At 42.6% G+C, this 26,097-nt stretch overlaps 2 protein-coding genes across 2 annotated transcripts; one reads left to right on the forward strand and one right to left on the reverse strand.

The window, feature by feature from the left end:
* Nucleotides 1-16,152: 16,152 nt before the first annotated feature.
* On the reverse strand, nucleotides 16,153-18,776 carry LOC9657589 (protein transport protein Sec23A). The gene is made up of 2 exons (XM_024682771.1): nucleotides 17,950-18,776; nucleotides 16,153-17,894 (listed from the first exon to the last, which is right to left on the reverse strand). The coding sequence occupies exons 1-2, from the start codon at nucleotides 18,736-18,738 to the stop codon at nucleotides 16,233-16,235; spliced, it is 2,451 nt and encodes an 816-aa protein (XP_024538539.1). The 5' UTR covers nucleotides 18,739-18,776; the 3' UTR covers nucleotides 16,153-16,232.
* An 84-nt stretch (nucleotides 18,777-18,860) lies between these two features.
* On the forward strand, nucleotides 18,861-20,333 carry LOC9657590 (clathrin light chain 2). The gene is made up of 4 exons (XM_002977726.2): nucleotides 18,861-19,005; nucleotides 19,084-19,571; nucleotides 19,641-19,794; nucleotides 19,854-20,333. The coding sequence occupies exons 2-4, from the start codon at nucleotides 19,084-19,086 to the stop codon at nucleotides 20,205-20,207; spliced, it is 996 nt and encodes a 331-aa protein (XP_002977772.2). The 5' UTR covers nucleotides 18,861-19,005; the 3' UTR covers nucleotides 20,208-20,333.
* Nucleotides 20,334-26,097: the final 5,764 nt, after the last annotated feature.

A 26,097-nucleotide genomic window follows, 5' to 3' on the forward strand; every position in this document is an offset into this window, starting at 1 on the left:
TAGAGTTTGGTATACTAGTGGCCAAACATGAGGAGGAAAGTACCCCACCAACTAGAGTAGCGTGGATCTTGGGTTTAGACCCAAGTCAGATATAGAACAAGAAGCAACACAGCTCAACGGGAGCCAAACTAATGTTTCAGATGGTTTGATATATATTCTAACCATTATCTTTATTATACATTTGCAACCCCCTCCCCCTCCCCCCAATTGAATTCCCAATGTAAGTGACTAAATTTTCCATTCTACTTTAGTCATTTAACCACATCTTTGACCACTTGGAGGAGTCTTATTTATAACCTTTATAAGTCTTATTCTTGACTTAAGGACATGCTAACCCCATGAATAATATCTATACCACTTAGCTTTTACACTTGGTCTAAGTGCTTCATATGTCTGATCCCATGATAGAAACCCAAAGGTATCACTTATATATCAACTTGCTACACTAGGCTAGATCCATTCACTTTTGTCTCATGGGTAGTCTAAATTACCCCACTTATTTGTTCATGTTTACTCTAGTTTTGGACTCTTCAATATTTATATCATCACCCACCACACGGGTATAGCCTTCCTTGGTCACACTAGCCTTTCTTGGCTAAACTGGTTCCACTAAATTCTTACCCTTACTATCCTTTTGGAACTCACCAAACCCTCTAGGGTCTGGGAGACAATTGCTTTGGGCTTTCATCTTGGACTTGAATTTGGACTCAGACTTGAACTCAGATTTGAACTTGGACTCGGTCTTGGTACTAGTTTTGGTCTCGGTCTCAATCTTGGTCTCAGTCTTGGTCTCGGTCTTTATTCAGTCTTGGTCTTTGTCCGTTCTCAATCCCTATCTTGGACTCTTTCTCAGACTCCATCTTGGAATTCTACTTGAACTCCATCTCGGACTCCTCTGAGACTCCTTCTGAGACTCCATCTCAAATTCTTGTTCAGACTCTATCTCGAAATCTTGCTCAGATTGTAAATCTTATCTCCCAAATAGATATGTGTAGGTCAAGTGACCTTACTAATGCATAGGTACATTTTGACAATATGAAAGGGTATTGGGTTGGCCAACCATGAGAGCTCATATATATGATTCGAGATAGTTATTTTTTCTTACTATCTTAAAATGGTTTTAAGCATTACTCTTTTTATAGGCTATATTTTAACTTGACAATTGTAATAAGAGAATTTAAAATACAAGACCAAATAGCCTAGGAAATATTTTGAAAGTCCCTCTTTGACATTGTAATGAAGCGGATTAGTAAGCCTGCCAACTTTTGCAGTTTCATGGCAAATGGGGCTAGGGCTAATTGGAATGGTGTCTAGGAAATTTTTCAAAATGGTTAACCCCTAGAAGGTTGTGAGAAGACTTGTGAGTTCCATTGGGCTTAAAGCCTAAACCAAAAATACCACCTTATTAAGCTAGGTTTTTAATTAGCATTTAAGGAGTTGTGTAAACAATAACAAGTTGCACCTTTTGAAAAAGAGCATGAGGCAAAAGCAAATAAAATCTGAATATGGTGGTGTGAAGATGGCTATACGGATATAAATTGGGATGGTGGGAAATTAAGATATTCTAATGGGGATATAACTCTCTTCAAGTTGGTTTTTCTTTTTTCTTCTCTTTTTATTGCTTTTTAATATTATATTTTTCATTAGGATTAACCACTTTAGGATCTCATATACACCCCAAATCTCTCAGAGAATAAACGTTGAAGCTAGTGTTCCTCTAAGGTAGGAAAACGGAAGATGAGTATATATAAAGTATGTCTATTAGATTTGATACGTGCTATAGAGTAGTCTTCAAAAGCCTTGGCATTTAAGGAAAGAAGATACATGGGAATAAGACCTTCAATTGATATGTTACACAATCTGATGAAAAAGAAAGTGACTTTACCAGCATGAACAGTTATAGTAGAGGAAGTGGTCTACAACATATATATGGAGTACACTCTTTGAGCTTTTATTGGTGATATAAAGACCATCCGCTTAAAGCATTACTTTTCCTTTGTTGGTGAAGAAGTTAGCACGGACTTTAGAGCAAAAAGCTCTCACAAGCTTGATGTTAAGTATTATTTTGCTCCAAGACACTACTCCAGACTGAGCTACTTCAAGTGGCTGATGAAGAAAATGCATCATAACATATTAAAATCACTTACCATCGCGTGGAGTCAAAGTAATAAGCAATCTACTAAGTGCTAACAAAATCCAATGTAAGGTATGTGGGAATGTTTTTAAGGGGCAAATGTTAAGTTTAAATCCGTGGTGATAAGTCTACTTTAATTCTAACCCCATGTTCTATGGGGAACAAAAACAAATAAGATTTTCAAGATAGTGCTAGTTATATTGCTACAACACTAAAGCCAACCATACGAAGTGGCTTGAAGACACTATAGTGAAAGACTATTAATGTTTATTCCCTATTAATATTATAAACTTATTATACTTTATATAATTAATAAAAGAATATTTTTTCATTTCACATTTCATTTCACATCATATCAACCATTAAACTCTATTGGCAATAAACAACCTTACTTCAAAACCTACTGACTAGTATAGCTAATATTTGCAAGTGTTCTTTTCATAATACTGCCTATAGTACTCATGTGTCTCCATTTCTGTATTTACCATTTCAAAAAATATTTTATAGTAGTCTTTCTTAGTGTGTCATAAGATTATATTGTAAGCAACTAAAGAGAATAACTTAAAAGACAATCTATAAGGTTTAAATATAGAAAAAAATGGCCCATAAATAGAAGTGTACCCCCTTTTCCAATTAGTTAAGGATCTTGGGATATTTGAGGTTAAACATCCTTGGGTTTGAATAGTATTGGGTTGGGTGACCACCCGGGAATTTTAAATTCAAAAGCTTACACATATATGCCATCATATTGATCATTACCATTATTTCTATTATATACCATTATATTGATCATTACCATTGTTTCTATTGAAAGTCACTAAAATATATAGGGCATTTCTTAAAAGTCATGAAATTGCAATTTTTAAAAATAAGTAGGAGAGTATTCTTTTTCACCTAATTTTTTACACCCTTTGTCATTACATATATCTTTATCTTGTAAGAAAGATTGCAAGAATTAAAATTATCAATATTAAAATCTAAAGATATATATGTGTATTTTTCTCTCTTTGAATAAAAGTGCAAGTGAAGTTCTATAAATTCTAAATACTATACTATGAAAAATCCCTCAAGAATGCATTCTAGAGAAGAATCAAGTCTCTCTTTTATATGTAATAAACTTACATCAATGGTTGTGTTTTTTCCTTTCAAACAGCTATATAGCCTTATATAGAATCTTATTTCAAATTTAATAGTTTTTAAATTCTGAAAAACCTAACATTTACTAGCCAAAAATCACGAAGTACAAATTTGAGGAAGTGACAAGAATACTTTTCTGCAAACATCTGATTTTATGTTCTAACAAACATCTCTATTATGGCATATAATTAATATTTAAATTGTTAGAACAAGAATTGTCCTTTAGAACATTTTTATTTAAATAATATGTAGAGAGTTATAAAATTATTAGGATTGTCATAACCTTAATATTTTAAAGTTTATAATATTTATATTAAATTATAATTGAAAATTGAGCTCAACTCGTGAGCTTAAGAGTGGTCCACACTCAATAGAGGTGAATGCTACTGTTGTTACTTGTGTTCAAGAACAAAGGCAAGAATGTGATTGTGGCCATGATCACTACCATACATGTGATGAGGTTGGCCACACATATAAGTGTTTTCAACATTTTCCATATTGGCATCTTTTATTTCTTGGGTGGAGTCCTGGGTCAATACATTCTTACTAGTGTTGTTACAGTGAAAAATTTGAATAGATTTTAAGGAATGAGAAATTGTGTGAGTAGTAAAGGGTCCTTGTCTGACTAAATCAGTAATCCCTCCATCTTTCTTTCCAGTATGGTGAATTAATGATTCACTCTATACTAATTCATTTGGTGGTTTACTTTCTAAATTCGTTTTTATAACAACAATTATTCTTTCTATATTGGTTGATATAAGCTCAAGTTCATCTTTTATTCCTTGATCTATTGCCACCTGATGCCGTCTATATTTACTTTGTGTAGCAGAATCAATTTTCATTCTTTATCGCAACGACTGTATACATACATGTGCATGAGATGGGGCAAACCTAATTGTGCATATGAGCGATCTCAAGTTTGAATTTCAGTCATTGCGAGTGGTGCCGAATCAAGTTTTTGACCTCATCTTTAATATAGATTAGTTGCAGTGCAATCACGCTGATATAACTTTAATACTTTTCCCCTTTGTCTTATACTTTTTTATATTTCTTTCATTCTTTTCACTTCTGTTCTTCTTCATCTATTTGCTTTTACTTTTGCTTCCATTACTTTTGTCTTCCCATTATTTCTTTATATATTTCTGTCTTGTTCCTCTATTTCCTTTTTACATCCCTTTATGGTCTTTGTGTTGCAATGGTTGAGTAACTCACAAAGAAGTATATCAATCTCTTCAAATTTGACCTGTTATCTAGGGCCAAAATTGCAACATGTCATCTTATTTTAAATAGTGATGCTCATTCAATCAAATTTTTTGTTTATCATTGGTCACTAAAGGAGATCAAAATTTTACATATAAACATCAAAAAGATGTTAGAGAAGGGTGTTATTTGAATATCAAGAAGTTTTTATGTGTATGAACCTCATTTTATAATGAAACCTATTGGGAGTCTTCATTTCTACATCGACTAAATCCTTGGGCATGTGAATTTCATCTTGTGATGATACTTAATGGGAGTATTTGTTTATGCATTGAATATTATTACTTTCAAATAACAACTTTCTCTAACATTTCCTTGACGTTTACATGTAAAATTTTGATCTTCTTTAGTGAATGACAATAGAAACCTTGATTAAATGAGCATTCCCAATTAAAATAAGATAATGTATTGCAATCTTGGCCCTGGATAATAAGTCAAATTTGAAGAAATTAACATACTACTTCATGATCCGGTCAACTACTATAACACAAAAACCATCAAAGGGATCTAATATTTCTATTTTATTCCTTTATTTCCTCTTCTTTGGGGAGATGGATTGTCCCTCCAAATTACACTTAATAAAATATTATTTTTGATTTAAAGGTAATATATAATATTTAACAAAAGTAAGAGGAATAAAAGAAATATAAGGAAGTACTAGATAAGGATGAGAAGCCTCAAAGTCACATATGACATGATTGAGCCACAACTAATCTATATTAATGATGAGGTTAAAAGCTTGACTCAACATCATCCATAATTACTCAAGCTTAAACTCAAGATTGCTCACATGCACAATTAAATCCACTTCATCCTATAGACATATGTATGTCCAGCCATTGCCAAAAAGAATAAAAATTAGCTCTGTTACACAATGTAAATGTAAATGGCAACATATAGCAATAAGCCGAGCAATAAAAGATAAACTCAAGCTTGTATCAATGAACATGGAGAGAATAATAAAAAACTTTTTATTATCAAAACGAACTTGAAAAATAAACATTAGATGAATGTGAGACACAAAATCCCTAGGCCCCAAAGTGGAGCCGGAAGGGCGCCACATGGTAGTGGCCGAAGCGAGAGCCAAACGAGCATAACACGTTTGGACCAAAAGCTCCGACTTGAAAAGTCAAGAGCGGGAGTGGAACTCCCAACGAAGTGCTCGAGGAACGAGCACGAAGCGAGCAAAAAGCGAGGCTCCAAAAAGGGACCCAAAAGGACCAACACATGACACGTGGAAGTGTCCGAGATGGACTCGAGTTGGAGTCCGAAGTGGAGTCCGAGATGGACCCGAGTTGGAGTCCGAAGTGGAGTCCGAGATGGACCCGAGATGGAGTCCGAGATGGACCCGAGATGGAGTCCGAGATGGAGTCCGAGAAGGAGTCCGAGGTGGACCCGAGATGGACCCGAAATGGAGTCCGAGATGGAGTCCGAGATGGACCCGAGATGGAGTCCGAGATGGAGTCCGAGATGGACCCGAAATGGAGTCCGAGATGGACCCGAGATGGAGTCCGAGATGGAGTCCGAGATGGAGTCCGAGATGGAGTCCGAGATGGAGTCCAAAGTCGAGACCGAGACCGGGACCGAGACTGAGACCGAGACCGAGACCGAGACCGAGATCGGGACCGAGACCGAGACCGAGGCCGAGGCCGAGACCGAGCCCGAGTCCGAGTCCGAGTCCGAGTCTGAGTCCGAGTCCGAGTCCGAGTCCGAGTCCGAGTCCGAGTCCGAGTCCGAGTCCGAGTCCAGAGCCTGAGAGGGTGAAAGCCCAAAGCGTTCGTCTCCCAGACCCTGGGGGGTTTGGTGAGCTCCAAAAGTATAGTAGGGGGAGGACTGCAGTGGAGCCAGTTTGGTCAGGAAAGGCCAGTTTGGCCCAGGAAGGCCGGACCCAGTGTTGGGTGATGAGCTGCCCACTGGGAAGTCCAAGACTAGAGTGAACACAGACCGACAAGCGGGGTAGCTTGGTGAAGTGTTCAAGAGCCGGCTCTAGTTCCCCCGGGAGATCGACTGGCCGATGCTCCCAGTCCAAGTGTGGGTGGCACTACCTACTTGGATACCTGGTGTGGCTCAACGGAACCCGCTCTAAGCCCATGGCTAGAGCACCTAAAGGCGAAAGGCGAGGAGAGTACCCAGGTGGCTCGCGTAAGGCCACGGTGTTCCGAAATGTTGTCCCGAAGGCCCAGACTGTGGAAAGGAAGAGGAACAGTCCTCTGGGGCAGTGACCAAGGACACAGTCGCGTGGTGAGGAAGTCCCAGAGGACCGTGGGACTTAGTGGTCGGGCCTGTGGGCCTCGATCCAGTGGCAGTGTTGGCAAACATGGCCAAGGGCAGAAAGGGACTTAGTGGGGACTGACAAAGGGATATTGGGGAAGGCAATTCCCCTCGTCGGTGGGCATCCTAAGGATGCTAAGGAGTGGATCTGAGATGACCACTCATGGATGGTTTGCCTAGTCTTGGAGAGCCAAGACTGTGATGCAAGTGGTAGTGGACTACCAGTGTGGCAAAGGTGATTGGGCATGGCCTTAGCGTAACGGGCTGCCATGTCGGTGGTACCTTTGAGTGTCGGTCATGGGATCGGACACGTGGAGCACTTGGACCAAGTGCTAAGGTTGAGTGGCATGGATGCCATTCTCGGGGCTGGCAAGCCCCAAGTCCTGAGTTGGACTTATGGAGGTTGTGAATGAGACTCCTCCAAGTGGTCGGAGGTGTGGTTAAGTGACTAAAGTGAAATGGAAAAATTTAGTCGCTTACAACTTGGTATCGGAGCTGTTCCTTAGTCCGACTTTTATTGGTGCTCAAGTATATCACCACTAGTGTTGGCATCGGAAGGTCCGAGGAGTGGGCCTATCCTTGAGGAGTAGCAAGTCGGGAAGACATGGCTCCCCATTACAGTTCATGTGTGAACTTGTAGACGAGGTGGTGGATAGAAAAGGGCCAATAATGGAACGACTTTGGGATCTTGGGAACAGTGCAAGGTTTTCCTCATTGAGTTGAGGATGTGATCCAGATGAGCGTTTGACTCAGCAAACGGGCTAAGGTTGTTGTGGTAAACAACTAAAGTTGGGATCACGGGAAAGATAGAGACTCCAAAACAATAAAGGAGTCACAAGTTTATCCTCACATGGTTGAGGCTGGTGCTCATGAAGGTGAGACCGGAATGGATGACCGTGAGAGGTCAAGTATGGATGAGGACACGAGTCCTCGAAATGGTAGCCGGGGCTACCTCTAATAAATGCTGGAACAACCCAAGGAGTTGGGGGTGTATTAAGTGGATGAGTTGGTATTCTCATCACATGGACAAGTAGTCCTAAGGGGCAAAGGTTGCCCCCAGAGAACAAAATCAAGTGTCGGAGTAACACTTGTGAAAATAGTCCTTTTGAGTAGGACAGGAATGCAAGAAGTGTATTCCAGTGAGCTAGTGCCTCACAAGTAGGACCTTACGGGTCTGTGGATTAACCAAGTCCAAAACTGCTGGATGACTCAAGTAGAGTCAAGGGATGGTCCTAAAAGGACTGATGGAAGCATTTGGACTGAGGTGTGTTGTACCCCACAAAGGATGCGGGGGGGATCATAGGATCCAAGGATGAGAACAGAGGGTATCTCATCGATGGCAAAATGTGCCATGCTAAAGTCGTGGGAAAGGTGTTCCAAAAAAAAAAAAAAAAAAAAAAAAGAAAACAACTTTGACACAAAGTTGTGTGTGACCTCTATGGTGTAGTGCTAACGGATGGTTGGCATGAGAAAGAGTGGCATTGGTCTTGGCAAAGACTTAGACACAAAGAAGAAGTGTCATAGAGGTAGGCTCGTGGAGCCGATGGTGTGGAGACACCAAATGTGCCAAGGTGTGATACCTTGAGGCTATGTTGGTGGGTTCATGAGAACCCCTTGCCAAAGGAATCCCAATGGAAATGGGAATGGCATAGCCTAAGCTGCAGAGCATGCAGTTGGAGTGTGGTGACCCAGATAATGATGGAGGTGTGAAAGCACCAAGCAATGAGTTGTAGGACTTGACAACTATGAGGCAACTAAGCAAGAGGTGCAAAATAACTGGTTAAACGGGTAGAAGGTAGCTACCCAAGACTTCTAGCATAGGGAAGTCGGATATACCCTTGCGGGGGATAAGTTGCTTATGTTGCGATATAGTAAGTCAATGTCATAAAAGGAAATACTCATTGTCAAGAAAGCCATCATTGGGACACCTGAACACTCTAGAACACCAGAAGGTGGTGTTTGATGTCGCGAGGGCAATGGATAAAGCCCAAGGGACTAAATCCCTAGCGAATGATGGATAGAAGGTGCTATCCAAATGTCCAAGGTTGCGGAGACAGGAGAGGACTGTCTACCCAAGTTGGACAAAGCCAAAAATGGAATTTTGGCAAGGCTAGTGATGGGCATGTAAAGGCCCATAAGCAACAATGTAATCCCAGTGTGTGGGATTATAAGGTGAGCATACCCGGATTGAGGAACCACTCCCTGGGCTATTGGGTAGGTTCATCCCTAAGAATACTTGCTAAGGCATGATAGAAAGTGCAAAGCTATCCTCCTGATCTGGAGGAGAATGACCGAAGGAAAGGTGTGAAGCCAAAGGCAAGTAGTATTGGGATGGAACTGAACCATAGAAATCGAAGGGCATAACCAAGGTTGGTTATGCCAGCTGGGAGTGGGGAATCAAGTGGGGGCTCGAGGGTGTTGCTGCTAGCAACCGCGACGCCATGGAGAGTCTAAGTTATGGAATTGTCCATGTTAGACTATGTGGCATTTGGAAGGCTTGCAAAAGGGAGGCCTTAGCAAGCTGAGGGACAGAGTTCCTTCAAGGTTCCCAAAGACGATTCTAGGTAGCTTAGTACCTAGAAAGGCCAAGTGTAAATGGTTCATGGAATGCGCGAAATCAGAGTGGCGCAGCAGAAGCGTGGTCTTGAAGCTTGCTATGAGGCAAGGCTATCAAGGGTAGGGAAGTAGTTCCCGAGTGTTCAAAGAGAGGGCTTTGAACGAAAGTCGATGGTCAAGGACTTTCACGCTTATGCAGGAACCATGTTACAGTGGTCGGAGAACTTGCCAAGCGAGATTGGCACGTCGGGGGAACAAATACCCTAGTTGAAGGTGATAACTTCAAAAAGGGTGGGCCATGGGGCCGAGCATGGAGGAGTCCATGCATGATCACAGACATGTCAAGTGAGAGGACTTGGCAGTGTGGAGGAACTAGGTTCCTAAGCTGTGATCTGTAGCGCGCTTTAAAAATAAGTTGGTGCACCGGCGTGGGGAGTCACGCCAGGCATCTTGTGTGATGCCGTCCATAGATGCATATACGGAGGTTGGGTTCGAGTCCCGACCCTCTAGTGCTTGGGTTCGAGTCCCAAATCACTAGGGCGTGGTGATGGTTTGGAATATGAGGACACTCATATTTCGGTGGTCATGGACTCTCAGTGGGGAGACTGGTTTGGGCACACCGCCAAGCGAGGGATGCCTCGGAGTCATGATGCACGGTTAGATTGCTTAGAGTGAAAGCTCGGCATATCTAACTTGAACGCTTTGGTGCAAGTGGCACCAAGGTCGTGGTGAGTGAGATGGGGACACCTAATCTCAGTTGCTATGAACCCTTGGCCGTAAGGGCTAGCTTGGGTGCACCGCCAAGTGTGGGGGATGCCCCCGGGGTTATAGTCAACAACTTGGAGGTCTAGAAGACCAAGTACCTCTTGGCAACTCTGTTAAGGTGCCAAGGTGAGATCACTAGGTGATCTTATGGCCAGATAAGGACAAGGTCCTTGGTTGGCTAAGGAATGAAGTTCCTGGTTCAAAATGTTGAAATTGAACTATTGATGATGGTGTGGCTTGGTCAAGGTGACCAAGTGGGAAAAGAACCTAAGGGAAATAAACTATGTCCGTGCGATGGCATAGTGAGTCCGAGGAAAGTAGTTTCTATAAAAGACCCATAGGAGGGTCACGAAGTTGGGCCGTGGATAGAGCCCATAGCAGAAGATGCTAAAGAGACGTACTAGGGGTGAACATCCTCCGGACTTGGCAAAGAAGAGTCTTTGCTATGGAACCGAAACAATACCTCAAGAAGGGAGGTAGGGATTCGATGTTGCTTGGTGCAACAATCAACGGATAGGAGCAAAAGATGAGTGGCCAAGATAGGGCCGTGGAATCCCTTGGAAGGAATCCAAGTGACAAAGTTAGGCGAGGAACACTAATGTGTTGGACGCTAACAAGTTGCGGGAAAGGAAGTGTGTTTCCAAGGGGGGATTCCGAAATGCTCCGATTTGGCGAAAGTGGAAGCTCCAAGGGAGGGAGCGGTAAGGTAGCCAAATGATGGGGCCATGAACAGCCCTAGCACAAAGTATGATAACTGGAACTTTGGCACGAAATAGAAGAGAGGATGATGGTGCCCTCGAGTAGAGAACTTCCTAGGATGGGAAGTGGAGTTGCACAAAAAGGTGCAAGGCAAGGTGTCGGAGACACCTAGGAAATTGACTCCAAGAAGTCAAAATTCAAAGTTCCAAAGTGCAAAGGCTATATCGATGGAAATTGAGACTACTCGAGAAGGAGTAGTGGGAGTGACTTAGAGAAGGGTCTCTAAGAGGTTTAGCGAGAACTAAACCAATAAAAGGAAAGAACCACTATATGTGGTCCAATCAGTCTCTAAGCTGGAGAGACTACCCTCCTTAGAGGGTATGCAAAAGGCATGGTGAGCCTTCAATGTCCAACCATTGACGAATATGGAGAAGGCATGGTGAGCCTTCAATGTCACGCCATTGACAAATATTGGCTACGCGCCAAGGATGGAAATGGTAACACATGCGGGTGTTACTTTATAAAATGGTTCACCGTTCGATGAGGACATCGAACTTCGTCTATGGGTGGTGGAGTTGTGAGACACAAAATCCCTAGGCCCCAAAGTGGAGCCGGAAGGGCGCCACATGGTAGTGGCCGAAGCGAGAGCCAAACGAGCATAACACGTTTGGACCAAAAGCTCCGACTTGAAAAGTCAAGAGCGGGAGTGGAACTCCCAACGAAGTGCTCGAGGAACGAGCACGAAGCGAGCAAAAAGCGAGGCTCCAAAAAGGGACCCAAAAGGACCAACACATGACACGTGGAAGTGTCCGAGATGGACTCGAGTTGGAGTCCGAAGTGGAGTCCGAGATGGACCCGAGTTGGAGTCCGAAGTGGAGTCCGAGATGGACCCGAGATGGAGTCCGAGATGGACCCGAGATGGAGTCCGAGATGGAGTCCGAGAAGGAGTCCGAGGTGGACCCGAGATGGACCCGAAATGGAGTCCGAGATGGAGTCCGAGATGGACCCGAGATGGAGTCCGAGATGGAGTCCGAGATGGACCCGAAATGGAGTCCGAGATGGACCCGAGATGGAGTCCGAGATGGAGTCCGAGATGGAGTCCGAGATGGAGTCCAAAGTCGAGACCGAGACCGGGACCGAGACTGAGACCGAGACCGAGACCGAGACCGAGATCGGGACCGAGACCGAGACTGAGGCCGAGGCCGAGACCGAGCCCGAGTCCGAGTCCGAGTCCGAGTCCGAGTCCGAGTCCGAGTCCGAGTCCGAGTCCGAGTCCGAGTCCGAGTCCGAGTCCGAGTCCAGAGCCTGAGAGGGTGAAAGCCCAAAGCGTTCGTCTCCCAGACCCTGGGGGGTTTGGTGAGCTCCAAAAGTATAGTAGGGGGAGGACTGCAGTGGAGCCAGTTTGGTCAGGAAAGGCCAGTTTGGCCCAGGAAGGCCGGACCCAGTGTTGGGTGATGAGCTGCCCACTGGGAAGTCCAAGACTAGAGTGAACACAGACCGACAAGCGGGGTAGCTTGGTGAAGTGTTCAAGAGCCGGCTCTAGTTCCCCCGGGAGATCGACTGGCCGATGCTCCCAGTCCAAGTGTGGGTGGCACTACCTACTTGGATACCTGGTGTGGCTCAACGGAACCCGCTCTAAGCCCATGGCTAGAGCACCTAAAGGCGAAAGGCGAGGAGAGTACCCAGGTGGCTCGCGTAAGGCCACGGTGTTCCGAAATGTTGTCCCGAAGGCCCAGACTGTGGAAAGGAAGAGGAACAGTCCTCTGGGGCAGTGACCAAGGACACAGTCGCGTGGTGAGGAAGTCCCAGAGGACCGTGGGACTTAGTGGTCGGGCCTGTGGGCCTCGATCCAGTGGCAGTGTTGGCAAACACGGCCAAGGGCAGAAAGGGACTTAGTGGGGACTGACAAAGGGATATTGGGGAAGGCAATTCCCCTCGTCGGTGGGCATCCTAAGGATGCTAAGGAGTGGATCTGAGATGACCACTCATGGATGGTTTGCCTAGTCTTGGAGAGCCAAGACTGTGATGCAAGTGGTAGTGGACTACCAGTGTGGCAAAGGTGATTGGGCATGGCCTTAGCGTAACGGGCTGCCATGTCGGTGGTACCTTTGAGTGTCGGTCATGGGATCGGACACGTGGAGCACTTGGACCAAGTGCTAAGGTTGAGTGGCATGGATGCCATTCTCGGGGCTGGCAAGCCCCAAGTCCTGAGTTGGACTTATGGAGGTTGTGAATGAGACTCCTCCAAGTGGTCGGAGGTGTGGTTAAGTGACTAAAGTGAAATGGAAAAATTTAGTCGCTTACAATGAACTAGTGGTAAGTGAGTTGTACAAGGAGCCTCCACTACTTATGCAATTTCTTGTTTCCTAGAAACATTTTGGTGTCCAAACTTTTCACTATAGCAGTACCAATATAATGTTGTTGATGCTAAAGTCTCTACCTAGGAAATGGAATTTTATATGTCTAATTTATATTTGAAATAAAAACTTTAATAAACACACAAAAACACTTATAGATTTGTTTAGTATTTCCTCATTTCTTCTCCACTCCCTATTATGTTGACTCCTTTTCTTTCTACTTAAATTTGCATATTATAAAATACAAAAAATGTAAAAATGAACTCTAATTTAAGGGTATATACTATAAAGAATCTCAATGCAAAACCATAAGACTAAACTTTATGACATAGTAAGCATGATTATGTTGCGGCTATCTTCCCAATGTTTTTAATCAGTATGATCTCATGCTATATAATTTTTGAAAAACCATTATACTCTTCACTATATAAGGAGGCTTACATATATGTTTTCACCTTAGCTTAAGCCATTTAACCATTTATCTAGCCATCTTATTACTAAGATAAATTTTAAAATTAACTGTAATTTGGATAGAAATATTATTCAATAATTTTTTCCCTTAAAATTATACTTCCAAATAGAATAAGTCTTTTATGATTAGTTATATTTTTGGAAGTTGAATTCTTATTATACTTTAACTTATTTTATACACTTAATAAGCTGTTTACTTTTTAGATTTTTAGTCTAATTTGATGTTAAATTTTAATATTAATAAAAAAAAATTCTATTTTCTACAATTACACATGATTTGCCTTTATTCACCAATTTTTAAAGTAAAAACTGTTTTTAAAAAATATTTAGACTTCTCTTGGTGATTCTCTCTTTTGCATTTCAACTTTTTGCAAGGAAAAATTGCTCACTTATTATGGAATACATATTTCCAGTAAAAACATAGATTAGCGAGCGTATGGTGCAAAACTTTTGCAAGAGAAACCAAGTAGTTGGTAATGACATTCTGACATCTAACACTTCACCATGACAAAAGTGTGATTGAGCAATACCAAGGATACAATGGAAGGATAGACAGATAGGGATGAACTATTATAATTGAGATGATGTATTGAGTCCTTTTGCAAAAGATAACTATTTACTCATGCATACAATTTCAGGGTTGTCACTTACAAAGTAGTATTTATGCAAAAAAAGATTATCAGTTTTTAAGAGGTTTTATTACATATGTATATAATTATTAATTTGATACTATAAAAATATGTAAATTTTTAATGGTCAATACTCCCAATTCAAGTATAGGTGGGTTTTTTACTTAGCTACATATTTTTATATTTTTAGCCAATGAGGGTTATGAGAGTAGCAATTTATTGGCTACATTATGAGGGTTATTGGAACCTCATTCTAGCATGTGGTTAAGGCATTTTAGTGGCAAAAAATGGTAGAAGGCTTGCATTGTACTAAGGTGTTTCAAAATGTTAGCTTGAAATCCTTAAATGTGGGATGCATGGGACATTTGGGCTCAATTGTAAAGTCATTGTGGTTTAATATGCTACCTTTGAGGTAACAAGTACCATAAATAGGGATAAGGACTTATGAAAATTGTGAGTGAAACTTGATTGCATGGTTAAAGATGTAGTTAAATACTTAAGGCAAAATGAAAATTTTAGTCACTCATAATATAATTAATTCCAATCTAAATGAAAATTATATATTTAGATTCTCCACCTTACAAAAGTGAAAAGTAATTTACTATATTCTATAAGAATGCTTAGTTTGCCTTGAATTAATAGCAAATGCTTGGATATTCTAATGTATTCTGATTGTGAATTTTAATATGTTCATAAATCAGAGAAATCTCTAAAGTGCTACTAAAGTATATAGAAAACTCTCTCTCTCTCTCACACACACACAAAATATCAATAATCAATCAATCAATCAATCAATGAACATTAGGGGAAACATGTAGAGTATAAACTTTTTTGAATATTGATGGTTTACAAGCCCTAACAAATGCAATTCAGCCATGCATCAGGAAGACATACTTCTTAATCAAAATAGCCTTTTAAAGAAAAAAAAATATAGTTACTATTTCTGGCACAGCTAGATTCTAAATTGATTTTGCAGCAAGATTGGGTTTACATATTTAGTGTAAAGCTTTTGACTGGATTTTTACACCTTTGTGTTAACTTTAAGTTTTATGAAATTATTTACTGAACATTAAAATTTAATTTAATCATGAAACAAGCAATCTAGAGTTCACTTACTTGCCTATTACCAAGGAAAATTGGTGTAAATGAGGTGAGTTTAAAGCCTATATGATGAATACTTCATCAGCTTTTTGATGAATATGCCAGGTGAGAGGTCACATGAGATTTGCTAGATATCAACTTTGAAGTTTGTGTAGAGCTGCTGTATGACTTGGCCTGAAGCTTGATAAGGCATTTTGTTCATAGCACTGTATGGAAGGCTTTGGTTTGCCTTTAGGCTGTCTATAGAGAGTTACAAGGTGGTTGATACAAGTAAAAGTTTAATTGTGGGCATCACAACCATTAGATGAAAAATATCCTAGAATATTCCTGAATAATCTAGGTAGAGCCTTCTTTTCTACAAGTTTTCTAATTAAAGATGTATAAAAATGGATAATGACTGTTTGCATACATAAAATATGTAAATAAGATAGTTTGTAGAATCTTTGTTCATATATATTATATACAAGTAAAATATTAATAATTAATATATATAAATAAATATTAAATCTAGTTAATTAAAATAGATAGCAAAGAATCTATGAAATCATTAATTATGTTTTCTTTACTGTATAATGATACCAATTGATGCCTTTAGAAATGTATGAAATTTCTATGCTTGTTATTACCTTTTCATAATAAATATTTTGAATCAAAGTACATTTCCTTATTGTCTATATATATACACAAATGGGTGTCCCATTTGCTGATCGTCCATGGAATTTGCCTTTGCTTCAAACTCTACTACAACTTCCCAATACTTACAAAGTAGAAGTAATGTCATCCCACGCCCAGCCTTTATAAAAGAAAAAGAGATTCAGGAAAAAGAATATCCAGGGTTTAAAAATTAACAAGCTAGGATTGAACGGCCAGGCGCTGGAGATGCTCGATAAAAACTTGCAAGCTCACGTCGTCCGTAAATATCACCTCCACATTACCATAGGCGTTGGAGTTGTGAGTGACTGACGGATTGAGCTTGGCGAGGAGGAACCTGGCCTGGCTGCCGTGCTGGTCGCATTCCACCAGCCTGGGAACCGGGACCCTGTCCTCCATCACCGCTCGAGCATCGTTCACCGGAGCTTCCAGCAGCGCCTTGAAGCTCTCGTACGCCGGATCGTTGTGGTAGCCGAGCTTCCTCCACTGGGCGATGGTGGAGCCGTAGTGGACGACCACGTAGAAGTAGGAGTCGAACAGGAGGATTCTCTCCGGAGTGATGGAGCTCACGTCCAGCAGCACCGGGACTGGAGGACCCTCGAACGAGTACGAGAAGAGCGTCGGCTGGATCATGATGAGCGATCCCACCACCCCTTCCCGGTTGAGCATGAGCCGGAAGAAGGCCGTCTCGTCGGGGCTGTTGTTAAACACGGACAGGAACTGCGAGCGCCGGAGGTGGTACATGAACTGCGGGTAGAGCGAGAAGTTGGACGAGAGCCGGAAGGATTGAGCGTCCTCCTTCGTGTAGTCGCCGAACTTGGAGGCCACCCGGATCAAGTTCTTGTCCAGCCACCGGACGATGTCGAAAGTTTCCTCGTTCTCCGTCTTGTGGGCCGCGTACTTTGCCATCACCGCCGCCGCTGCCTCCTGATCAAACGCCGCCTTTGCGTCTTGTTCTTGAGAGGCCTCGATCCATCTGCGAGAAGCCGTCGTCACTCTCAGCCTGGTCTCCCCGTTTCCGTGCTGGTACTGAGTCGCAAACTGGATGAAGAATGGATTCCCTGGTGTGATGCTGGACGAGTTCTGCGCCACCACCTCGAAGAAGACGGCGATGGAGGTCTTGCTGTTTAGAGTGCACAGCTTCCAGGCACTGGTTCCACCTATGCCAAGCTCAGTCTCGCTCACCGACGTGGATTTCCTCTTCAAGCTCGAGCACGGGCCGATGGCGCCATTTATCTTCACCTCGCGAGTGGTCGTAACTTCAAAGGTGCCATTGAAGCACATCTTGAGCTTTCCTTCCTCCTCCTTCTCGAACAGCTTCCTCAGTGACTTCTTGAATTGCTCCGAGTCGAAAGTCTCGGCCAGGACCATCAAGCCTCCCGTGCTCTGCACCGCGGACTTTGCCTCGGCACAGCCAACCTGGTCCAGCGAGCACGCAAAGATGTCGAGGACGTGGCTGTTCTCCACCAAAGCCTGGCCGATCTGGTTGTAAAACTTGCACGACTTCTTGTAGTGAACAGCATTGTCGTTGACAAGATCCTGGTGCGTCCGGATGCTCTTGCTCCGGTCGGTCTCCACCACTATCCCCGGCCCGATCGTCACGGGACCCGAGACGAAGAGCATGATCCGGGAGCCGACGTTGGCAGCGCATCCTTCCATGAGCCCCGCGGCCACGGCCAAAGCAGCGCCTGTAGCTCGTCGAGGCCGGTGGCCGGCCTGGACGTTGAAAGCATTCGGTTGGAGCTCGTCGATAGCACTGTTGATCTCGAAGTCACACTCGGACGCCGGCAGCAAGAAACGATTCGGAGAGCCTTGCCTCGCCATGCGACCACCTTTGGAAGAGAATCCTAGCAGCTCTTGTATCTGCGATGAAAGAAAAACCAGTTAGAACAAAAGGAAGAGAATGAGAGAACTTTACCCGCTGGCTCGTCAGCTCTCTATCGCCGGGAAAAACTAGAGCTTTCGAGTAGCCCGAGTGGCTAAGAACATGAACATTCACCATCGTCCCAAAGCTGATCAATCCAACTCGAGAGCTCTCGGGGATCATCGCTAGCAGATGCTGGAGCTCCAACTTTAGCGCCTGCAAATCCTCCAACTCCACGCAAGTGTCCACCACGAAGAGGAAGCACGGGGCATTGGAAGGAACAGGCGGGCCGCTCAAACTCAAGTCCTGGAACGATGCCGGCAAAGTTTTATGAGCTCCTGGAAAAGATCCCTGCGGCTGAGCTCCATATCCATACCCCGCGTGTCCAGCGGCTGGGTTGTGTCCCGGAGGATAAATCTGAGCTCCCGGTGGTGCCTGGATCGCCGGAGCTTGCGACGAGAATCCACTCCCAGCGCTTGGAAAGCCACCGAATCCCTTCTGTGGGATCACATACTCGACCGTGCTGTAAGTCGGGTAGAGCTCCGCCGGGAGATTGCTCTCGCTCACACCGGCATAGTTTCCAGGGAAATAGTTTCGCTGGAGGCAAAACGGGCATCCCCAGATCCTAGCAGTGTAATCCACGTTGCAGTAGGGATTGAGGACTGCCTGGCACTTACATCGCACTGGCTGGTAGGGAAGAACTGGAAGATCCGGCAGTGGCATCAAGACATTGGCCATGATCCCGAATGGCACCACCATGCGAGCGGCATCGATCCGGGACGTCGGCCACGCGTTCCACACCCAACGGAGGCCCTCTGTCGCCTCGATCTCGTTGAAATCCATCCCCGATCGCTGATTCCTGCCTGTGAGCTGCTGGATCGGGACGAATTGCGGCGCGCGGGATCACAGCATTCGCCGCGCGTTACCTAGTGGAATGCTCCTCTCAAGAACCCTAGACTGCCCAAAATCGACGGCCACGATTGGAAGATCTACCTAGTTTGCATTTTAAGAAAAAAAAAGGGTGAGGGTTTTTTCTAGGGTTCTTAGATCCGATCCAGAGGGCGCCAGTGGACGCTAGCGCGATCCAGCTCCAATCCCGCAAGGCGCAAGGTATGCAAGCTTGGATCTCCGCTAGAAATGCGTAGTTTTGCCAGGGCGAGGATTCTTTTCTCACTCTTTGGTCTCTAGATGGAGGATTTTGAGAACTACCAGGGACACGAATCACACTCTGATCCATCCAAGCCCTTCGACGATGGCTACTCGGGCTACGATCCGCGCATTAACTCGGCCAGATTCGACGACTCCTTCCGGATGCCCTCTTACTCGGACGAGCATTTCCCTCCTGTAGAGGAATCCAAGGACGATGTCTACGACAACCTGGGCGATGCGTCGCCTGGATACGAGCCCCCGAGCTTCGAGAATGGGGTCCATGGAGTGAGCATGGACTCTCCCTCCAATGCGTTTGGTGATTCCTTTTCCGAGCACCAGGATTTCGGTTCCAGGGGGAATTTCTCTCCGGCCGCCAGCGATTTGAACGGGCAGAGCTTCCCAGCTGCCGAGGAGGGCTACGAGTTTATGGAGGCTCCGGTGTTTGGGTCTGGAAACAATGGCTCTGTTCTTCCTCCACCCGAGGAGATGGAACCGGAAGAAGGATTTTTGCTCCGAGAGTGGAAGAGGTAAGTGCTGGTCTCTTCGATCGAGTTTGGCTTTGTTCTTACGTGTTTTTTTGTTTCGTATCTTGGCAGGCAGAACGCTGAGAAGCTGGCCGAGAAGGAACGCCTGGAGAAAGAGCGACTGACTATGATCATGGACGACGCCGACGCTTACAAGGACGAGTTCCTGGCCAAGAGGCACTCCCACTGCGAAGCCCAGAAGAACAACAACCGCGACAAAGAGAAGGTAAGCAAGAAAAAAGAAAAATCACTCTTTGCTCTTGCTAAAGCGTGGGATCGCCACAGGTTTTCCTGGCCGGCCAGGAGCACTTCCACAAGAGCGCCGACAAGCACTACTGGAAGGCAGTGTCGGAGCTCATCCCCGCGGAGATCCCGACAATCGAGACCAAGCGCAACAAAGACAGGAACAAAGTCACGGTGATCTTCAACCAGGGGCCCAAGCCAGGGAAGGCCACGGATCTGTCGAGGATGCGTCAGATCCTCCTCAAACTCAAGCACAATCCACCGGCTCACATGAAGACCGCCCCGCCGCCGCCACCGCCCAAGGCCGCCGAGGGAGGAGACAAAGCCAAGGAAGCCGAGAACAAAGCTCCGCCAGCGGCATCGCCGCCTCCTCCCGTGGTGGAGGCCGCCGCTTGATCGCCATCGCTTCTCTTTTCTTGGAGCTAGCAGTGTTCTTACAAGCTCTTAGCTTGTGTAAAGATGATCTCTCATTGGTTTATATCTAAACGATAGCTTGCTACGAATCAAACCAAAGTTTCTTCATGTTCTTACTGATCAACTTCTCTGGATTCTTTGTTCTCATTGATAAGTCAAGCCAAGTCAACGTTCGTCTTGGAATTTAGGGCCTACGTGGCAGATTCAGCTGAAACCGGTAGTTACTGGATGAAAGTTTTCGGCTGACTATCCTTACCTGGAGCGCGCATCAAACCAACTGTCTAGAGACCCTCTTTCTCTTTCTCTCTAGTTCTTCTTTCACCCTCGATTCCTCTCTTTTTCCTCAAATTTCCACTTGGTGGATCATCAGCAGCAGGAGTTTCAATCGAAAAGAAGAAAGAGATTACCGGGATGGGATCGCGAGGCTCCTGGAAACCGTGAGTATAGCATGCCTGCGCCCGCATTCCGCCCCGACCGGATAGGAGAAGGCTACAAACCGGCCTCGTACTACAAGCGCTCAAACATCCTGCGAAGGTTTTGCCACCAGAAGAAGCGTAAGGAAGTCGACCCACACTACCAGCAGTACTACCAGGGCCGCCTCCTCACCGACGTCACCGAGGTCCTCAAGCCCAGTTTACCGGGTAGCCCCTTCAAAGACCCGGTCTTCTTCCCGCACCACTGCACCGACGTTACCGAGATCTACGAGAACGCCGGCAAGCTCACCAAGCGCCCCGCCACCGCGCCCGACGTTAGCCACGGCGTGAAGAACTCGGACGTCACAGAGACCAACCGGATCATACCTCCGGGCCACCTTGGCAAAGACCCACACAAGATCCGGCTGCCGTACTTTGGGATACGTACGTCGTCCGTCACGGACCCGTCGAGATACATAGACACGTCCGGTTTGCCACTGCTAAGCTGGTGGGAGAACCGCCCAAACTCGAGGATGCCTGCGAGGCCACAGACGGCCCCGGCGGTGGTGTATCCCCAGCATATGAATCCAGTGCTGTTGCAGAAGCACATACTGGAGAGGAGACCGTATCGGCGGAGCGAGTTCGTGGCGGAGAAGCGGCGGCTCTACAGTGCATCGAAGCCACCATCCTTGGATGCCTCCACGCCGAGATCGGATCATCAGGCTGGGAAGAACAGCAATCGCGAGTTACTGACGTCTCGGTCGCAGCTCAACTCGGCGAGGAGTAACGTGTCGAGCATGACGGAGAAGACGTCGTCGGCGAGGTCGGACAAGCCCCCGGCGTCGGCAAGATCGTCCGCGAAGTCCCAAGCGTCGTCGGCGCCGCAGCACTCGACCAAGTCCCAGATGTCTGGAACTGGAACTAACAAGTCGGACAAGACCAAGGCTTCCGGAAGCTGTGGATTGAAAGATCTCGAGGTGGGCAGCTCCAAGAGATCCGAGGGAGCTCGATCCAACCCGCCAGTAGCACCAGCAGCGACAGCAACTTCGGAGAAAACTCCGCCTTCCAAGCCGCCATCGTCCAGAGCGACCAAGTCTTCCTCGTCTGGAAAGCCGCCAAAGCCACCGCCGCCATCGTCGTCGTCTTTGGTGAATCCTCGCAACTCGCTGCCGGGATTTCCATCGCTCACGGCGGAGGCGCTCGAGAAGCTGGGGCCCGAAAAGATGGACAGGGTCACCAAGTGGGCGGGAGAGCTCCAGACTTGGGCGATACCGGACCATCGATCAAGGCCTCCAAAGCCAGTTTATTATGAAAGGGATCACGGGAGGAAGAAGACCGACGTGACCGATAACTACGTCTGGTAGAGGAATTAGATATGATTTTATTTCTTACTTCAGTCAATAATGAAATTATCATTTCAATTAATAGTTTAATAAAACTAAAACAATATCTCTAGATAAGTCAAACAAACTAATATGTAAAATTTATAAGTGTTGAATTGCTTGCAAGCATTTTCAACTAAGAAATGTATTAAAAACTTTTGAAGATGACAAAACTTATTGTTATATATTTCTTCAAAAACAATCAAGATGAAGATGGGTTTATCACAACTTTCATTTTCTTTTATAAATTTGAGAATTTTAACAAAAAACAAATTCCAACAAAGGTGATATTTTTCATTCTTACCAGTATATCATTATTTAATTAATTTTTATTTTTAGAAAACCAAGTGTAAGGATTATTCTAAGACATTTGATAGTATTATCATTAAAGATGAAGCTACACTTTATTATTTAAAAAAGATAAGTCAATTCAAAATAGTGAGGTAAAAACCTTAATGATGTAGTCATGATTATTTCAAAACATGGGTTAGATTTTAGAAAATTTTAGAATTTCTTATAATTTTATAATAATATGGTTTCTATGATGGTAAGGAGAAAAATATAAATATAGATGGCAATAGAGATGATGAGTTATTTAGACTATATTGAGAAAAAAATTATTAAGAAATTGTAAAAAGATATAATTATGTGCTATAAAAATAACTTACTATGTTATATAGAATGCTTTAGTTTGTTTTATCTTTCTAATATAATAATGATGTACTTATTATTTAAAAATATAAATGTTTTTTATATTCTTTCAAAAGATCTTATTTATGCATATAAGTAGTTTTTATAATTTTTATTAATAAATATTTCTATACTAGCCTCAACCTTATTTCTACCCTCCTTGGAACATTGAGAGATAAATGGGGATAAAATAACCACTAAAGGCTCTTTAATCAAGCAATTGCCAATTTTCTAATTGGCTTAAAGGGATAAAGATAAAGTGTGTTACATGTGGTATCAGAGCAAATGGCATAGGTTTGATTTCTATTGATTAGTGGCTACTTAAAAAATATAATATAGTATACCTTATATATAAATATAAAGTATATTTCTACCTCTAAATTTGAAATCATATGTATTGGACATCTATACATATGTCCTTTCTCAAAAAAAGGTATCCACCGTGGGACTACAGTACAGGCAGATAATTAGTTGCCTCACATGGAATAGCTAATCTATACAATTGAAGGATTGATAAAATATAATATACTCTTGAGCAAGGTATATTTTTACCTCTAAATTTAAAATCATATCTATTGGATATCTATACATACGTCCTTCCTTGGATGAAGGAATCCACCATTGGACTACGGTACGAGCAGATAATTAGTTGCCTCACATGGAATAACTATGGAATAACTGATCTATATAATTGAAGGATTGGTAATTTCAATGCATGAAGTTGTTTGGTTAAACGATGATGAACCCCAAAGTGGTTGATGATGAAGATAGTCTACTTGCAAGTAGTAGCATTTTAATAGCTTTGACTGAATTCTCAATGATGATCCATTATATTAAGCTTAAGTTAGTACATTATTTCTTTCACCCTAAACCCTTTGTTGAAAAAGTTGTAACATTCATTTGCTATGACTCGTTGGTTAATCAATTAGCAATTAGAGTAGATTATTAAATGGAGAAGATGTGTAATTAAGGCATTAACTTTACTAACACTTCTGCTAGTGGAAATAACATTGTTATATTGAGTGACGAGGAACTTTTCTTAAAGTTTGATTTTCCATATCATTTTTGTTGTTAATGTTTTGGCTTCACATTGAATCTTGAAGGTGATTAAAAAAGGGTGTTAGATATCCAAAAATATGGTATTCGTGATTAAACTTTGGATGTTCATTTTGCATTTTACAGATGTTGGTGTTGGATGTTGGAAATATAGGCATAATGTTCGATGCTTAAACATGTTATTAGGTCATGAGAATTTATATTGAGGTGAACTTATATAAAGTTGTAGGTAAAAGGAAATTAGTTGAGTCTTGAAAGTTTATATTCCTAGACTAAAAGTCATTCTTTCTCTGGGATGGAAAATTTTCTATAAATTTTCTTAGACTTTTCCAATGGCTGATCTGTTTCTATTTTCATAAGTTAGTACAAACTAGTGAAAGGGTTAGAGTTGACTTCAATTAACTTAGACCTTAGTATGTAATTTGTATGATGCAGACTAAAAGGAATGCTAACTTCTTAAGGTTAAAGCAATTAAGTTGGATAGAGTCTAAAGTTGGTGTAAAAAAGTGGTTGTTGAGCTTTTCTAGAAAGGTGACCCTTGTGCCTTTCTTTTGTAGTATTGTGCTTGGTGGCAGGTTGCACCTTGTATTTCATTATACTCTATGAGAATAGTGAGTTCTCATTGATCTTGACTTGGTCTTGGTAGCCCTGCACCTTGGCTGAAGATAGTGATATCCAACTTAATTGTTTGTAGTTGAAATATTGGTACCCATACTATAGCTTTGTCTATGAGGAGGTTGTGTACTAATATGAGTTTATCTCATAGTCTTCATTTTAGTTTCAGCTGATGTGTTAATCATGCATAGCTAGCCTCTTCATAGGTATGCTCATAGCTGTTAGCTAAACTCATTAGTGAGTTTATTGTGGTTGAGTTGAATTTGAGTGGTCATAGAGTCTATCTTATATTTTGTACTTGGGATATTACATTTATGTTGGACAAGTATATAATTTGATGGCAAGAGTTTAGTATTTGGGTCTTATGAAGGCAAGTTAAACAGTGATTACTAGTTACTTTGCAATTAGTGATTGCTTGTAAATTTTATTCGAAGACTGTGAACACTTTCTTCACTTGATGAAGATTTATTGGTGATGAGCTTGCTTTACCAAATGGTGTTGCGGGGGATCGTATCGTTTAAATTTACATGGTTTTTCCATGTTGGCATGCTGACTCTACCTTTGTTGATATCATTTGGTTGTGTTTAGTCTGTGATATTGGAATATATTGAGTTTTGGATATGGTGATTCACTCTTTAATGATATGTTATTTGTAACTGAATATTGTTAAAGGTTTAGTCTTGGATACTAAGTACAATATCTTTGACATTAGTTAGTTTGGTTGCTAAAGAACTTTAAGTAGTGATTCACTCTTGCTTTCTTCTAGCTTTGTTCTAGTGTTAATGGCATTAAAGTGATGTTTTGTCGTTGACATTATTGTTATTGAGATTCAAGTGAAGTAAAATGTCTCACTATAATATTGATATTGCATTTCATTAATCTTGATATAGATAGTATTGATGGTTTGGTTATAGTTTTGTATTTTTAGCATTCGTGCATTTGCTAGGTAGTAACTGTATTGACGTTCAAACGAATTGAGTGGCAAGTTTAAGTTAGTTGTGTTCGAGATAAGATTATTTAATAGGGGTTAAACTTTGGCTTTTCCTTGAAAAGTGATTTAGTCACGGCTATACTAGCTTTACAAAAGGAAAAGTTAATGATTGATATTGAAGATATTGGTTCTTTATTATATTTGAGTTAGGGATATATTGATCATTAATGATTTTTCTTGTGTTTGTTATAAAGTGAATTACATCTTGCTATAAAAGATGGATTTATAGAGGATTAGTTTAATGGTCACTTGTTGAGTATAACTTTGTTGTGCTTGGCTTTTGAATTAATGCAAAAATGCTCTTCATTAGCTTTGTATTATGAAATTTGGCTTATGGATGTGTTAAGAAGGATATTGCGGGTTGTACCACAATTTCTTCTTTGGCATTAACATTAGTTTTTGCAAAACTCATGATCATTATTACGCAAGACTTGGTTATAAGCTTCTTCGAGCTTTTGGTCCTTGAGTTTTTATGCTCATGTTAAGAGTTGTTAAGGGTTTAATATATTGTTAGTTTCAATATTGAAATTAGTATTTGCATCTGTCAATCTTTAATGATGATTGACTATCATCCAGGATAGTTCATTATCTTTGTCAAAGGTTTTACTTGATTACTGTTGATATAAAATGATTTGTTATTCTTCAGAATAGTGGATTCTTTTTTTGATGATGATTATGCATTTCTTCATTGATGGGATGATTGATGATCTTTCATGATAATTAAT

The sequence above is a fragment of the Selaginella moellendorffii genome, unplaced genomic scaffold (genome assembly GCF_000143415.4).
Source record: "Selaginella moellendorffii unplaced genomic scaffold, v1.0 SELMOscaffold_35, whole genome shotgun sequence".
In the NCBI taxonomy this organism is placed as follows: domain Eukaryota; kingdom Viridiplantae; phylum Streptophyta; class Lycopodiopsida; order Selaginellales; family Selaginellaceae; genus Selaginella; species Selaginella moellendorffii.

Excerpts from the sequence above, each read along its gene's own strand:
- LOC9657589 (XM_024682771.1), bottom strand. The coding sequence starts at position 18,738 with ATGGATTTCAACGAGATCGAGGCGACAGAGGGCCTCCGTTGGGTGTGG. Across the intron at positions 17,895-17,949 it reads GAGAGCTGACGAGCCAGCGG|ATACAAGAGCTGCTAGGATT; the intron begins GTAAAGTTCTCT and ends CTTTCATCGCAG.
- LOC9657590 (XM_002977726.2), top strand. The coding sequence starts at position 19,084 with ATGGAGGATTTTGAGAACTACCAGGGACACGAATCACACTCTGATCCA. Across the intron at positions 19,572-19,640 it reads TTGCTCCGAGAGTGGAAGAG|GCAGAACGCTGAGAAGCTGG; the intron begins GTAAGTGCTGGT and ends GTATCTTGGCAG. Across the intron at positions 19,795-19,853 it reads ACAACCGCGACAAAGAGAAG|GTTTTCCTGGCCGGCCAGGA; the intron begins GTAAGCAAGAAA and ends GGATCGCCACAG.